This window comes from Macrobrachium rosenbergii, chromosome 5, assembly GCF_040412425.1.
Source record: "Macrobrachium rosenbergii isolate ZJJX-2024 chromosome 5, ASM4041242v1, whole genome shotgun sequence".
Classification (NCBI taxonomy): domain Eukaryota; kingdom Metazoa; phylum Arthropoda; class Malacostraca; order Decapoda; family Palaemonidae; genus Macrobrachium; species Macrobrachium rosenbergii.
This window is the reverse complement of record NC_089745.1, coordinates 16,346,702-16,364,449: the sequence shown is the minus strand read 5'-3', so window position 1 is coordinate 16,364,449 and position 17,748 is coordinate 16,346,702. Positions and strand designations below refer to the sequence as shown.

At 40.9% G+C, this 17,748-nt stretch overlaps 1 protein-coding gene across 2 annotated transcripts in view; it reads left to right on the top strand.

Moving 5' to 3' along the window:
- The first annotated feature begins 325 nt into the window (after window positions 1-325).
- REPTOR-BP (REPTOR-binding partner) overlaps window positions 326-17,748 on the top strand; it is a 36,455-nt gene continuing 19,032 nt past the window's right edge. The window contains exon 1 of one of the 2 annotated variants that reach the window (XM_067103635.1): window positions 326-506. In XM_067103635.1, coding sequence (XP_066959736.1) covers window positions 465-506 — 42 coding nt within the window. In that variant the 5' untranslated portion in view covers window positions 326-464. Of the gene's footprint in view, window positions 507-534; window positions 660-17,748 lie in introns of those variants that run through there. The other variant, XM_067103636.1, reaches the window with a different exon arrangement.

The following is a 17,748-nucleotide window of genomic DNA, read 5'->3' as shown; positions in this document are numbered from 1 at the left end:
CTAAGAAAGGTCATCCCAATAACATTTAAGTAATGTGATTGGTTGCTTTCAGGTGATGCAATCACAGCTGATTTGTCCAATATTATGGTAAATGACTTCGATTATTTTATTTATCATAAAAATTTAAAAATATTTGCATAATATTTATATTATGGATACAATATTGATATTTATGATATAAATTTTATTCAGATTACGCGAAATAGGAGGAGATATTTATCGTTTAAAAGACCTTGTCCTATTCGACAAAGTATAAACTTGAGTTTTCTGATTGGTCGATGAAGAGAGTTGATGACGTAACTGGGGAAGCAGCCAATCATCATTTGAGTAGCATTAAGGCGCTCTGTCATCATGACGTCACAGAAATCCTTGGGGTGTTTGTAAACACAGACACGTTGAGAGCTGTTATTATGTGAATTATTGTACTTCCTTTTGCCTGGTGTAAACAGTTTATCCTAAATAAAATGGAGGTGGACGATCTACACATGCAAGAGCCTGAGCTTGAGGTAAGCAAGCGTCACTTATTATTGTAGTGGTCTGAATATTTGGAATACCAGAGAGGACGAGAAAGTGGTTTTCTTTGTTTCACCAGCTTTTAGCCAACTTCTGGGTGACATTTTGCCAGAGTGGATTTGCTACCAGCCTATGCAATGGCTAAGGTTGGTTTTGAATTCATAATTTTATTCAGTTACATAAACAGCTTGATTAATGTGACCGTAGAGTGGCTACTGCACTTTTTATTAAAAGTGTGTGGGCTGGTCCGAAGCTAGGCTAGCAGAATGTTGGAAGATTTGGCTAGGCTAAGTTACGTCAGGTCAGGCAGAGGAATAGGCTAGCTTAGCATTCGTTGCTTGTAGATTAGCCTGTACTACTAGAGTTGCATAAGCAAGTGCTCTTAACATTTCAGTTACGTATGCAATAGGCTAGCCTACAGTGGGCTAGTTCTTATAGGTTACCCTATGTGTATAATGGGAGTTTACCACTAGCTAAGTGACCTTGTAGGTTATGGCAGTTGTGTTGAGGAAAACCAGGTGGTTTCACACAAGTGTTGTTTTTACTGTATTCAGTGATAACTTTCGGCTGTTATGTTATGTAACAAGTGGTTCATTCTGTTTGATTAATTTTAATTTGTACACAATGTGATTATTATGATATTAGAGTAATGAATAGTTGGGCTGTTTAAGAGCTCTTAAAGAAAGGTTTCGGTAATTCTAAGTATTAGATCCGCACCTGTTTTTACCTTGGAAACTGGTTTGTTCTATACTTTAGGGCTTCTGGTACTGGTGGTGCATTTGTATATTGTCGGCCAAATGGAATGTCCCTTTACCGTGTTTAGTACTGGCCCAGGGTGGCGTTACCCATACGTTGACAAGTTATTGCAATTGCTGGACGGGATATGAACTGTTCAAACGTGCTCTGTCTTGTGACAATTGCATATGGAAACCCTTGTTGGATGGACTTTGGGGGTTAATTACAGGGTAATTACATTCGTGCAACAAAAATTGAAGGTAAATCCATAATTAGCAACCAAAAAGCTGTAGAAGTCAAGTTAGAAGGAAATCGCCACCGCAGAGCTATATACTACTTAGATCTACCTAGGTTTGTTTTATGTCATTATATCAGTAAATTATTAGTAACCTAAGTAAAGTATTTGCGAGTTTATGATTGAAAATCATTGGGACACATTCTAAAATATCTGTGTGCTTCAGGGCTCTCAGGCTTAGGTTAGGTTGAGGGTGTTAGTGACCAAAGCACCCGTCCTGAATAGGTTAGTACCCTGCGTCATGTTAGGTTTGACTGTAACTTTGTCGAAATGTGATATTTCTGGTGCATTTTCAGGTGCTATTTTAATTTTTGCATTGATTTTTTGTTGTTAATCCTTAGGTGTAGTTTGTTTTGATTTTATGGGTCAGGAGATAAGAAAATGAGTATAAAAACACAGAAGCAAGTGGCTTGCAAATAAAATGAAGCTCAGAACTATTCAAAATACCAATGAAATTATGAAAAAATATTTCAGCCAAAAATGCTGCTGTTTGTACATTGGACATGTTACCCTTAATTTCAAGGAAATCTCTATTGATGTATGGTCCAATTCATTTTGCTTTTAACTAAAATACAGTCATACCTCGTGCATTTACATTTCTGGGTTTGTGAATTGACAGATTCTTGAAATTTTCGTTGGAACCTACTGTAAGTAATTTACATCTACGATTTTTTCACAGGTCTGCAAAATTTGCGAAATCCTCAAAAACCATAAAGAAGTATTTATGTTTAATTTTTGAAGTGATTTATAAGATTTCATGCTTTTAAGGGTAAAATATGTGGGAAGAATTTTGCCAATGAAAATTCTACTTTTTTTGGGGGGAAAGCTGTACTAAATATTTTTAATGTGCTTGTGGATTTTTGTTTCTCTCTCTCTCTCTCTCTCTCTCTCTTTCTCTCTTGTAGTTGGCATGCACACATTTTTACAACTTATTATTTCTCTGTACGTCTGTGCCTAATTTTAGATTGATTGAATACCTGTACCCTCTACATACAGTACGTACATGTTTTCTTTATTTTATTGAATTGTACCATTGTGATATGACTTCTGTGGCACATGAAGTTTACCTAGTTTACCTTCCTGACAATGACAAAGAAAGCATCAGGCATTAAGTTACAGTCCCATTCGTTACTTGATTTACCTACTGTGAGTGCAAAAGAAAATGGCAGCCAATGAATTAGTCTAGGGGTAACATTAGTATACTGTACCGTACTCTAAATGTGCTAGTGTGGCAAATACCCATTTTTACATCAACCATTTATTTTTTTAGGGTAATGTATTAAGTTAACTTTTAAATGAAATTAAAGGGCTTTGGGAGTATGTTGGGTCATATTTAGTGCTTGAACTCTAGAAATAAGCATTTATTAACATTTTTAGTGACTTTTACTAAATATTCAATTCCTCTTGAACTGCGAAGGGTTCTGGAACCTAACCTCGCGAATGTTCATAGATGACTGTAGCTGTTTGAAGATCCTTGTTAACATGCATGGTGATGAATGAAGCTCCTACCTGAAATGTGTCTTTTAATGTGCTATCCAGCTTAGCTTTGTTTATTATTTGTTAAAATGAGAATGTATTTCATTACCATTTGCATGAATAAACCTCATTGCAAACTGGCTTAATATTTTAGATTTTAATGGGGATGTATTTCATTACCATTTGCATGAATAAACCTCATTGCAAACTGGCTTAATATTTTAGATTTTAATGGGGACGTTAATTAATGGCTGGTAGGTGGGGATGGACATACCACCCACTCACCTGATGGTCAGACCCCACTATCTTTTAATGTTCACCCTGTGGTCTCATCTTGGATCTGTTTCTCTTGTGACCCTTACTTCTGCTGGGTTCCCCAGCTTTTGTTGAGTCTGTTACTTGACAGTCCCCACAGGCTGTACTGTCCATGGAGGGATCAGAGAGAATATTTGATGTCAGGTCTGCTCTCTCCTCGTATGACAGGATGGGTGGAGGGCTGGTTGATGTTCCCTGTTTGGTCACCTACTCTTCAGGTGTTCCCATAATCTGTGCTCCAGATTCACTGACTTGTGCTGCTGCTGTACCTGTTGCTATTGTATGCCACCTCCCATCCGTGTACATGGCTGTGTTTGAAGAGTTGGCTAAAGGCTTGGACAAGTTAGGATGGAAAATTGAAAGATAAAAGGATCGGGTCACCGAGACTGGTGTTTCCCTTTTCCTGCTATTACAGATGAGTTTGCCCTCTCAACACAGTTCAGGCTGGAAACCCCAGGTCAACTTCATTATTTCTGTTGGCCTGAAGGATACATGTTTCCAAATACCCATCCTTCAGGGATCCAAGAAGTTCTTCCACATCATCTGTGACCGGAGTCTACTAGTTAAAAACCTTGTGTTTCTGACTGTCAACTGTCCCAAAGATGTTTAAGCAAGTGTTCACTATAGTGTCTGCATGGGCTCAATTGCTTGGGCATGCCTCATGCATTATCTAGACAGTTGGCAACCTCAGAGGTTCATTTGCTACAGGATTAGGATCCTCTTTCATTGTTTCAGACGGGAAGAAATCGGAGCCATAGTCTAAGCAGCAGACAAAGTACTGAGTTTGTTAAGAGATTCATAGTGGTAGGAGCCTTTTTTATAAATTCAAGGACTAGTAAAACTGGGGCAGCATCATTGTAATTTGTCTCATAAGGAACAGTCATCGCTACTTTGACATTTTTTTTTATGGTCACCCATTCCTAGAGGAACTCATGACCCATGGGCAACCCCACCAACAGGTTTTTTTGTTTGGATTCCTAATGAGACATTGGTTTCATGTTGAGAGTTGTCGGTCACAGTACCAAGGTTTGAATGATGAATTGATGTGGTGGTTGGATGACCAAAACCTTTTGGAAGTTCCCTAGAATTCCATCCCGTTTGAAATGTTATAGAATTGTGAATGGTGCTTCTGCCACTGCAGAGGTAGGTTCTCCCTACCTCTGCATGTTAGCAAGGCAGGTGCACAAGTTGGTGGCTTACCATGCCATCGACCTGTCACCCCAGTATATTTCAACCCATAGGAAAGTGATGGCAGACCAGCTCAGTTGTTAGGGATAGATCATAGGGATGGATTGGTTCCTATACTCACAACTGAGGGAAGGCTATCCAAGAATTTTAAGCTACCAGTGATTGATCCATCCATTCACCACACAACTGAACAGAAAGCTCTTAGCACTTTGCTCTCCCTTTCTTGATCCATGGACGGTTCTGGAAGATGCCTTTCAACTCACTAGGGATAACTTCTACTTCAGCTCCTTTCTACCATTCAGCCTGATTGTTGTTGATTACTAATGGCTCCTTATTGGCCACAAACATAGTAGTATCCAGGTCTGTTGAACCTTATCGTCAAGACATTTAGAGAGAGACCCCCAGGCATACTGTGCTTAGGTAGCCCCTATGCTGAATTACCTTCAGTCTTTGGAGTGACACTTCACAGCTGGAGACTATCTGGCAGCTTATGCAGGAGAGAAGCTTTTCTTGCAGGACTGTGCAGATACTGAGTACTGTTCACTCTTTGTCAGCAGATGTATACCAGGGGAAGTGGGCCATCTTATGTCCTTGGCGCCCTCATAGGGGTATTTCTCGGTCAGAGACGCTATTCAACAGATCTTGGATTTCTATGTCTACCTCCTCTGAGACAAGCTCCTCTGTGTCCATGATGTAAATGGCAATCACTGTCCTTTCCCCTATTTTCTGAGGGGTTTGGATGGGACCTCTCTTTTGCAGTTGATGTCTCTGTGCCCATGAAGAGCTTTGAACATTTTTCTTTGGTTGTCCCAAAGCCTCTCCAATTTGCCATATGAACCCCTTTAGGAGACTTTATATATAAATGTTACACTCAAGGCTGTTTTTATGGTAGCCTTAGCATTGGTGAAGCAAATGGCCTAGGTGAGCTTCATGGACTTTTCTTACTATTTGGCAAATGTAAAGGAAGGGGATCACTTATTCTCCCTTGTTTCTGAGGTTGTGGCAAAACTTTAGAATCTACCAGTTCCTGATGAGAGACTTGTCTATAAACACCCCAAGGGACTATATCAGGGAGAGTTATGTGATACTATATGCACATGACATAAGATCTTAGTCCAGAGTGTCAAATGTGGATTTCTATAATAATTGGACTGACTCAGAAAATATGGCATCTGTAAATATTTTTTTTCCTAAGGAAATATAAACACCACCTTTTGTGTATGAGTATTCAACAGTGTGAACTGGAATTGGTCATTGAAACTTGGTAATAAGGTAAAGTTAACTGGTGATTGATGGGGGGTTAAATGGGGGAATACCCCTCACTCACCTGCTGTCACCAAAAGCTTTTTCCTTGGCTGCCAGATGGACATCTCTACTGCATTGCCCCCATAGTGAGTTAGTGCTTTCAGTGCACCTCATGTGGTGCATTGTAGACTTAACTAAAGGGTTTTTGCAGTGTCTCTTCAGCCCCTAGCTGCATCCACTTTTTAGCCTTGTACTTTACCTCCATACCCAGTGCCTGTCTTCAGTCTTGCTTTCCAATGCCTTAAGTGTAACTTCTTAGTGCAACTGTGGGGTTGTCTCCCAGTTCCATATTTAGGTCCATGTACTTTATTTCCCTTATTTTCTGGATCCCTTTATCTTGCTGTATAACCACTCCAACTCCCTCTTTTCTGCTATACTGAGTTGTTGCAACCTTTTTTTGTTTGAATTTTTGCTTATGCTTACTGTACAGGTATATGTTTATTTTTAATTTAAATAACGATGGACAAAAAAGTCTGCAAAGACATTTTGAGGAGCTGGCGTGCATGTGTGGGTGCTTCATGTCACCTCTGCTTGTAGACCTATGCAGGTATTGTAGTTCTTGTAGGCATAGGATTTGTAGTTATTTCTCCCTCTTTGAGAAGTGTGCTAAGTGGTCTCCCTTGCAGTGGGAGAGGCATAGTAGGAAGAGGAGGAGGGTGAGAAGCATTTGCAGGTTTCCTTTGGGGTGAATAATCGCCCATTGACACCATCAATCCTTCTAGCTCTTTCCTCCCATCCCGTTGTGTGCCTATCCAAACTTCCTTTGCGTACGGCTCTCCTTTGATCTAGGTAGGTTATGCATGGTAAGTGGAACTCTACCATGCTCCCTCCATTGATGAGCAGGTCCCCAACTTATGTACACAGCTAGCCACCACCTACTCCTACTGACTTTTCTTGTTCCTGGGATGTCATCATCAGTTGTGGCCTTTCCCTTATTATTGTGGGAGTTCTGTCTTTTGGCACTTTCCTCAATGACTTAACAAAGGCTAAGACTGAGGGAACTTACTACCTCATCTGCTAAGGAGGTTGGCCCACCTATAAAAGTTGTACTTCCTCTGGGAGATGCTGTGTCATGGGGGTTGATTGTGATGTTAGGAGGTTTACCAATCCAACTAATTTTTAAAAATATCTATTTATTAATAATATATACATAAAAATACAATCCCACACAATCTTACAACTAATGCTAAAAATATGAATGCTATTCTTTTGCATCATGTAATTATTACATATGTAATATAATGGGAAAGAGCACGTTAAAGGAAGAAGAAGAATATTCTTTTACAATGCTTGTACCTGTTATAAATATAGTGTTAATATGCTCTACTAGCTTCCATAAAAAATGCTCAGGTATGGATAACATTGATTATCTATGTACAATATTTACAGTTAACAGGTCCACAGTTGAGGGAACAGTCTGATTACAACTAGAACACTTTGAGACAAGTGTAGTTCTCTTTGAACATAGCTAGCTGTAAAACAGAATTATATTTCCTTATATCCACATTAAAACACATTATCACTGCAACACCTAGAACATAAAATTAACTTGACCCAGTACTGTGAAACAGCTCTATCAGTCATAAAATGGAAATTCAGGTAAAACAAACAGATCCAACTCAATAAGTTCTCACGTTACATAATAACACTCAGTCGTTTCTTCCTCAAGCTGTCCATTGCTAATTCTTGACCCCCTCTTTTGTTGAAGATATTTCTTCCTCAGCAGCTGTCTGTGATGCAGTTAGCTAATATCTCGGCTACAGATCTGGAATAGAAACTTTTGATTATCAGAGTGAAGTTACAGTCCTATAAAGTAACAAAATATATAATAAAAATAAAAAAAAAAATATTCAAATGTCATAAATATAAACCCCCATAACCCCAGCATTAAGGACAGCACCCAAAATGACTATGGTGACATTCCTTGCCTCGGCCAGCTGTGCCCCAGAGGTGAGCTAGGCAAGAGCTAGAACAGTGGTTCTTAACTTTTTATTGTCATGCCCCCTCTAAGAGTTGGTCCTTCCCACCATGCACCCCTTGCATCTATGAATAAAATTCCCTCCTAGATTTAAATGAAAATAAAAAAAAAAAGAGAAAGAGAAGGGGTTCTGAGGGATAGGGAGGGAGGCAAATAATTACAAAACACAGTAAACCCAACGAGTCTAACTAGAGTAGTAGACTATAGGAAACTGATGTTATAAGGTGATACATTTGCATTATTTTATAAACTTCTGAATATTAGTTTCTGCACTTTTGTTAATAGAATAATGAATATAATTAGAGAATTTTAACATTTTTCCTAGGGCTCGCACCTCCCCTGGAAATTGCTGACGTCCCCTTAGGGGATGCTCCCCCCAGGTTCTGAGCTTGAACTAAGGGGAATAAGTAAGCACTGTTCTACATCCCCTTCCTGCAGGAAGAATTCAGTGAAAGGCTTATAAGAAGTCCCATAGGACTTCCATTGTGGGCTCTCCCTAGGCTCTGGGATGCAGTGGTGTTTGGCCACCCAAGGGTGACCTGTCCATGTAGGTAGGGCTGTTATGTATCTTCAAGCACACTTGGTACCCCATGCCAGCCCGCTCTCTTTTGGCCACAAGAACTGCTTCTGGCTCTTATGCCTGTGTTTTGTCTGAAACACACCTGGTTGAGCCAACACTACCTTATTGTTCAGTACATTCATGGTTCCTGGGTCATACATATGCCAGTGATCATGTTGCTTCCCACCCCTAAGGTAGTATGTTCTCGACTAGTTCAGCTGTTACTGAACACAGGGAATTGCACCCACAGCCCTGGGTTCATCACCCAGAACCCTGGTGCTTTGGGAGATTAGTGTGTTCATACATGGGCATAATAATCTGCCAGTGGTTTTTTGGCCTGAGGCATCCATGGTTTAATGGTTTTTTTAGCTAATGGTTTGTGCAGATCAGACAATTGTTTGTTGTCCAGCAGATCAGGCAAGCTCCTTCCCCATGGTTGACATGCCAGAGGGCTCGACTTCTCCCCTTCAGTTGATTCATCAGTCTGCAGATTGACAAACAACCTTACTCAGAGAGAGAGACTGTAAGGTACTTTCCCCTTTGCATTGGAGCCAAGAGCCATTGAGTCTGTTGCCATGACTCCTTCCAGACTGCCTCATGGCTCAGCATATGGTGTAACATGTTGGCCGACTTCTCTGATATGGGTGTCTCACTGGAGTATGAGAAGGCAAGGTTTAGAAGGTTGCTGGTATTGGGAAGAAAGGCTCTGATTTTCCCCTCCCACCAGAGAGCCAACTTGTGGGCCATTGTCGTTTTGAGGACACAGGATGTGGTTTCTTCCTTATTCTATTAAAAAGTTTTAGCAACAAGTACATAATCTTATTCTGCAGAAAAATTTGCTTTTGGGCTCATCCTTATGATTCCTGAAAAGTAAGGTGGAGGTAGGTAGTGGTGAAGAGAAGATTGGACTCTTGTGATTCTTTAATCCACCATGTACCATCCTTCAGACTCCTGAGGTTGTGTACACCACTGTGGCTAAACCCTCTGGTGAACCCAAGCCTTCCATGTCTGGTGTTGGGATGAAGCCTGTTCCTCTTAAGCTCAGACAGGTAGCCTAGCCTTCTTCCTCTAGGTAGAGTGGAGTCTTCCCAGCCCTTTTGCCCTCTTCTGTAGGAAGCGAGGGGAGGGGGAAGAAGAAAGGGAGGGGACACTGAGGCTGGCAGTCCCCCTCTCCAGCTACCATGGGTAGGGGGATACCTGCCATGTCTTGGGTCAGTATGATGGAGACTGGAGGCAGAACCCTGGTTAGTCTGTCCTTCATAGACCTACTTTGTACTTTCCAAGGGTTGTCGCCTACCCATCTCAGGTTATTATTATTATTATTATTATTATTATCATCATCATCATTATTATTATATTATTATTATTGAGTAAATGAACCCTGTTCATTTGGAACAAGCCCACAGTGGCCATTGACTTGACATTCAAACTTCCAAAGAATATGGTGCTCGCTTGAAAGAAGTAACAGAAGGCAATAGGAAATACAGAAAGGAGAGATCAGTTCTTAAAAAAGACAAAATAAACAAATTAATAAATAAATAGATAAAAAAGTAAATAAAAAAACAAGGAGAATTGTTTTAGAGTAGTAATGCATTGCATCTTCGCTTGAACTTATGAGGGTCCAATTGCATGACATCCTCTGGGAGACTGTTCCACAGTCCAGCAGTGTGATGGATAAAGGACCTGCATATCGGTGCTGCTGTTCAGCAAATCTGGTTGCTCTCAGTAGGAAGACTGGATCAGGGTTCAGTTGTGAATGTGAAAGATCTCTATTAAAATGCAACTACTGCAATGGAAAATGAACAAACAAGAATCATCTGTCGATGGTCCAAGTCATAACTGCTAATGTTAAGAACATGAACCTACCAGCATGAAGATATAAATCTCAGGCAGAAGCAGACATCCACAATATACAACAGTATTCTAGCAAAGGAAGGACAAATGATGTAAACCAGCTTGCATTGATTTTATCAGTTATGTGTAAATGAGGTCTTTTGTAGAATACCTAACTTCCATGCAACATTTCTAGACATATTCATTAGATGTTTCTCAAAAGTTTGATGTGAATAGAAATTACACCAAGTATAGTAAAGTTCAGACTCATTCAGTAGTCTCACCCTGATGGGGTGGAAATCAGTACAGTACAAGATCTACTAATCAGTGGTGTTTTTGTTTTCCTGGAGCTCAGCCTCATACCCCACCGACTACACCTTCTCTGATCCTCTCCAGGTCACAACTGAGACTAAGGGCAGCTTCATTTCTCATAGGTGAAGACTTGACTACACCCACAATTGTTGCATCATCAGCATACTGAACAATCTTGTTTTCCGGGCCAACTACTGTATCACGTTTATACACTGAAATTAACAGTGGGCTAAGAACATTACCCTGTGGAACTCCAGAAACAATAGGTCTTGGTTTGCTAAAGATCCCATCAACAGCAACTTGCTGTTGCCTACCCATAAGGGAATCTTGAAGTAATCCCAAAACACATCCTCCTACTCCAAGATTCTGAAGTTTATAAATAAGTGCCTTATGATTGACTAAATTGAAAGCTGCACTAAAATCTGTGGGAATTACTCTGCATTCAAAACCCTGATCAAGGTTCTCTTGCAAATGGCATGTCAGATCTAAAAGAAAATCGTGGGTACCTAACCGCTTCACATATGCATATTGACTATCGGTTAACAATCCTTTGGATCCCACATACTTGTCACAATTGAGACTGAGGGCAGCTTAATTTCTCATGATTGGAGACATTACTACATCGACAAGTGTTTCATCATTGGCATACTGTATAATCTTGTTTACCAGGCCAACTACCATACCACTTGTATACACTAAAAATAACAGCTGACCAAGAACACTGCCTTGTGGAACTTCAGATACAATAGGTTATGGTTTTCTAAAGATCCCATGAATGCGCTGCTTCCTACCCATAGGGAAATCTTTAAGTAATCCTAAAACATATCCACCCATTCCAAGGTTCTTAAGTTTATAAATGACTGCTGTCTAACTGATTACATCGAAAGCAGCACTAAATCCTATTGCAGTACTCTGACTGCTGTCTAACTGATTACATCGAAAGCAGCACTAAATCCTATTGCAGTACTCTGACTGCTGTCTAACTGATTACATCGAAAGCAGCACTAAATCCTATTGCAGTACTCTACACTCAAAACCCTTATCAAGGTTCTCATGCAAATGGCATGTAAAAACTAAAAGAGCATAATGACTAACAGCCAATGGTCCTTTGGATTCCACATACTGTACTTGTACTGTATAATGACTTAAAAATAAGTTTTTCTGCAACTTTGGAAAGCACAGGAAGAATAGGAGTTGGCCTGTAGTTACTGCAGCCTGGAGATATGCTACTATTTGGAATAGGTACTGTATTACTAAGCTTGCACTCATCTACAAAGATACTACTTTGACATAGAAATCTGTAGAATCTGTTAATCTTGTGAGACAACACACTAGAAACCTTTTTAAAAAACAAAGAGAAGAAACCATTAGGATCGTCTCCACCCCAGCTGTCAAGGTTATCAAGAATTTTCTTAACATCCCTAGAGCAAAAACAAAGAGAAGAAACCATTAGGATCGTCTCCACCCCAGCTGTCAAGGTTATCAAGAATTTTCTTAACATCCCTAGAGCAAAATGCAGAGTTTTTAACAATATGTTCAGGATGACAATGATCAGGGAGAGAAACATCCTCAGCTGACTGCTTATCATCAAAAGCTTGATGAAGCAGTTCAACCATTTCTTTAGGGCCAGTAACCAATCTACCATCACCTGTTAGTATTGGTGGAATGGAAGACGAGCCTGACCCAAAGATAGAAGATGCCAACTTGGTTCACCACACATGGGCATGAGTAATTCCTTGAAGTTTCCTTTCTAAGGAATTATTCAGATTTCTCACAGCTTTTTGGTAAATTCTGTTTGCAGCATTGCAAGAATCAATGAAATTGGTGTAATTTTTATGTGAACAATTTCATCTCCATGCATTGAACTTGAAGAACCTGAAAATAATAAATTAAAACAGATAAAATCCAGTGTTAGAAAATGGAGTTCGTCATATCAGAGAGAGAGACGCGCACAAGTAATTCTGACGCGTCTTCAAATAGGCCATACTCGTTTGACACATGGACTCTTAATGAACAGTTCATATGGCCCTCCCCAAATGTCCAGATGGCAAAGTCTTGATAACTGTGAAGCATGTAAATTATGATGTGAATGTCCAAAATATAACCTGCAGCAATGATCAAATTTTGGAAACAGAACAATAAAAGAAATTTTATCAGAATCTTCAACATTCTCAGTAATGCCCATCTTAACGTTCATGAGGCGCTGTGATTTAATTGATAAAATATAGAAAGTAAATAATAAAAATAAGAAAACCTAATAAATTTTAAAACAACTAAATTTTAAAATTTTACTAAATTTATTTTGAATTTTAATATACCTTTTTAGTGAGTATATATGGAAACATGAGTATAAAAGGGATTTTGACAAAGGAAAAATCTATTTCTGGAGAGGGGACCGTGTCACCCAGTGAAAAGTCCATTCAGCACTTATTTCTAGGTAATAGATACCAGAGAAAGCTAAATGAAATGCTGGAGTTACTACCCCCAGAGCGCGAGCTCCATTAGATGGAGTTGTATGGAAAAGGGTGAACTATAAAAACACGGAACCTTATCCTATAGAGATCCCAAAGTCAAAAGTCCCACAGAGAGGTGCCATTACAAACCCATGCACCACTCGCGGACAGTACACAAATCACCGCTGCATTCCAATTCAGCAAGCACCTACAGTCACAAATTTTTCGTTGTGCTTTTATCTTGTGCTTATTTGCATCATTATGGCATCCTCACAAGGTCTTTCTTCATCTAAGTTGAGTACCAGTGTTTCGTTTTTATTTGAGGCGATTGAGGCTCCTTATTTCCCTTTAGTTTAGTAATTAATGGGATTTATAACGCCCGTCTCGATCTCCTCTCGCGCCTCACGTGACCTCCATGCGTGGTTCGTGAACTTGGTCGCCTTTGTTTTTCGATCTTTCTCACTGTTCCTCTTCATGTTTAGGTATTTTTCCTATTCGTGAAGTCTAATTAGTGATTTTGATTGATTGACTTTGTATCCCTTTGCTTCGTGAGTGAAGGCTGGTGTTTAATCGGGCCTATTCGCCTCTTATCATTTCCTTAACATGCCTTATTTTTTGCCCTTCACTTCTCTTAGCTTCTGGAAATTTTATTTACGTTGGTACTGTTAAGATTTTTGTTTAATCTTTGCCCTTGTGTTCGGATGCATTTGATATTTGTTGATTATTATGGATATTTCTTTTGTTAGAGGGCGGCCATTTCCCTTCACGCCCACATCGGGTTGGGTATGGTCCTCCTCTTATATTTGTTTTGTTGATTATTTTATCCATTTATCATGGGTTGGTTGTTAGATTTAGTATTACCTTTTTTGGGGCGTTAGGCTATTGCCCCCTTTTTCCATGAAAAAAGGGGGTGGTCGATCATTGCTTGCTCACATGCCCTTCATTGTGTTTTGTGTACATTTTTCCAATGCGGCGCTCTCCTTAAGTTTTGACTAGGGTCTTTTCATCTTATGTTTTCCCTTCCCCTGTTTTGGCTTTTCACGAGGCTAATAAGCCTCTTGTTTGCTGAAATAGCGAGGGATCTCGTGTAACTTCCTCTCCCTGTTTCTGGCTTTTTCGCTAGGCTAATAAGCCTCTTGGTTAAGCTGGGATAGCGAGGGACATCACGTAACCTAGTTTGGTCATTTTTAAGGTTAGTTTCCAGTTATTGGTTATGTCGGCACACCCTTTCCCTTCCTGAGTGCTCTCTCTCCCCTTGATCGTTTTCAGTCTTGTTAACTTATCAAGGCTTGGGAGCATTCCTTTCCTTTTAGCCTACAGCCTGTGTCCCCTTCCTCTGCATTGTTTGGCCTTTCCTTGGTACGGTCTCTGACTTTACCAGCCTATATCCTCCTGGGACTGCTGGTGGCGGGAGAGCTTCCCCCTCTCCCGTCCACCATCTTTGGCCTTCTGTGCCTCCCTTCCCCCTTCTGACCATGGAGGTTGTTCCTCTCCCTCTCCTGCTTCTCTCGCTTGCTGGGTAGCGTCTTAGTCAGCAGTGGACGTGAGGACCCGGAGCGCCAGATTGTGCATTCCCACTCTCTGGTCGCTTCTTTTCGGTTCTTCCTCCTGGTCTTTTCATCCCTCCCCTCGTCACGTCATCTCCGGCGTGTCGCTTAATTTGGCGACACCGGTTTAGTCCTATTCTCATGGCCAGTTAGTGTTTTCCACCTGACTGTCTTCGTGTCCGGACCTTTGACGTTCCCTGCCTTTAGCTAACCGCTGTCTGTTATCGAGGCGCATTCCTTGCTTCCCGCTCTGGCAGTTCTAGTGTTTACCGGTCTTCCGTTATCGCTAGTTTCATTTCATTCTTAGTTGCCGGGAATGCGCCATGAGTATGTACCAGTAAGTTCCCTGGGAGGTGGCAGTACAGTTTCTTTCTTAGCAGGAGCAACCAGCTCAGCTTTGGCAGGTCATTGTTGGTCACCGCTTGTCTTTAGAAAAGCTTGTTACCACACAGCTGACTCCAGTTGCAACTGTAGTAACTGTGATCAGCACCAAATTAGCCTCCCTTCAATCTTGTGCCTTTGAGATGGAGATCAGAGAGGACGTCACTTGGTGGCTGGATGACAGGAACCTCCTCATGGGGGTTCTGCCAAACTATCCTCTTCCTGAGATTTGACCGTTTGCAGATGCCTCAAAGGACGGTTGTGGTTCACACTTGAATGACTTACTGTATTTGTATTGGTTGTGTGGACAGAGGATAACCCTCATTGGTTCATCAGCGTTCTAGGATTGTGAGCAGCGTTGTTAGCCATGCAACATCCCCGTAGTGACATGTCAACAGGCAGTTGGGGAGTTTCCCTTTTCCTCTGTTGGTTGGCTTGGCAGATCCACAAGTGGGTGGTTCGCTATGCTGTTGAGCTGTCAGCCATGTACATTCTGGCAGGCAAAATGTGGTGGCAGATCAGCTTGGTCACCATAGTTAGGTAGTGTGGATGGAATGTTCCCTACACCTGTGTTTCTCAGAAAGGCTGTTTGAGATTTGGGGAACACAGATGTTCGACTTATTAGCCAGGCAGCTAAACAGGGAGCTTCCAGTGTTTTGCTCTCCCATTCTGGATCCTTATGTGGTAAGTGTTTCTGCCATTCAACCTGATTCATTGAATGATCAATTGGATATTGGTCACACCAAGTATTAGGATGAGTGGTTACCTGATTTGCTGACCCTTTTTGTCAAGGCACCGAGAGAGATCCCCCCCATGGCCCGCTCCTCTTTGTCAATCACCTATTCTGAAGTACCACCAGATATTTCAGTCCCTTCAGCTACAGACATGGAGGTTATCTAGCATATCCTGCAAAAGTGAGGCTTCCCTCACAGGACCGTACTTGAGATGTCTAGGTACTGTATTTCTTCCTTTCTTCTTCAAGCATGTACCTAGGGAAGTAGGCCATCTTCTGGAGTTGGTGTAATTGAAGGAATCTCTCTGTGGTCGGAATATCTGTTTAACAAATTGCATGTTTCCTAGTATACTTTTGGCAGGACAAGCTCCTCTCAGTCGCTGCCATGAAAGGCTATCACTCGGCATTGAGCCAGGTGTTTAGACTTTAGGGTAAGGAGCTCTCTTAATTGTTACGTTATCCATGCTTGTGACAAGCTGTAAGAAATCTTGTTCTCCATGGGAACTTCATCCTGCCATGTGGGATATGACTTGTTTTTTGCAGCTTAACCCATTCTTCTTTTGAGCCCTTATTGGAAGCCTCAAACCAGGAGCTCATGCTTAAAACTGTGTTCATGTTAGGGTTAGCCTTGTCAAAGTGTATCAGGAAAGTTAATGGCTTATCATATCTTGCCTGGCACTCAAAGGGTTTGGTTCTCTCTTGTTTTTGTTTGTTCATGAGTTTGTGGTGAAAACTCGGAGCCCGTCAGTGTGACAAGAGATGTGAGTGTTTCTCGATCCCCTCTCTGGGTCTTCATTGGTGGTGATCTGGATGAGATGCTTGTGTGCCTGATGCAGGCATTAAGTTATTATCTTTAAAAGACCTTTCCTTATAGGCCTGGGTGTCAGCATCTTTTTGTAAGTACTGGCAAGCATAAGAGTATAAGGTGTCTTAAGAACAACTTTTCTTTCTGTCATTTTAGAGCAGTCAAATGAGCTTTGATTCCTCAAGGAAGGATGATAGTCCTTAAGTTTTGGCAAGAGCCCACAAAGTCAGGTGCATAGGCCCATTTCTTCCCTGCCAGATGAACTTTTTGGTTTTCATGTACTGAGGGCAAGGGTCTGGGAACATTAGACCACCTTCGTAGGACCTGTGGTAGCTACTTCACATTTTGTATAGTTACCTGAGCCCCATTTGGACAGAAGAGTATCACTGAAGAATATCACCTCTAGTAATTGGTTGAGTGTAAGTCTAAGGATGAATGTCAAGTGACTGGTCTCTTCCTTCTTCCTCCTTTTGCAGAGCAGTGGCTGAAGTCGAATACTTGCTGGCTTGGGCCATGATACAATTAAGAAACAATCCAGCATCCAGTTTAAGAGCTTTGTCTTAAGACTTGACTCCCTCTGCTCTTCCTTTTTAAAAATGGGGAGGGTAGGCAGCAATAGAGCTATATTGTACTTTGAACCCACATATTATGTTAGCCAGATATAGCTTCCTTCCAACTAGTGTAACCTATATGGGGGTTGCACAAGATTTTCCAAAAATTTCATTGCTTGAGTAAGACACTATATAGTCACACTCATTCAGGCTTAGGGCCCCACCACTTAGCTATTCTTTTGACAGACTGAGTAGGAGGTTACATGCATCATTGCTCCCTTTTACTCACATGCATGACTGGGATCATAACATTTCTGGGTGAATTTCAACTTCCCTGTAGTTGAGAGAGACCACCTCTCACGTACATAATGAGTCTTATACAAGGGCAATGGTTTGTATTTCCGTAGGAACAAATAATTTTATTAAAGCCATTTTGTGTTTTTCATAGGTATACAAACCAGAGCCTATCATTTCCTACCCCAGCCATCCCACTTTGTCCTTGATTATTTCCCCTGCCACCAGTTATTTGTTACCAAGTTTCAGTGACCAATTTGAGCTTGCGCTAAGGAGTGCTACTTCATGAAAGGGCATTGGCTCTTTCCAAAACTGAATCTGGTACTGTACAGTATTCCCAATTCTTAGGTCGGTCAGATTGATTTCAAACCATCTGCTTTGGTTATAGCCAGATCCTGAGAAACTGTTTTGCATCAAATTGTCATATATTATTTATTATTTGGTAAAAATGACCACCACTGGTGCCTACTATTCA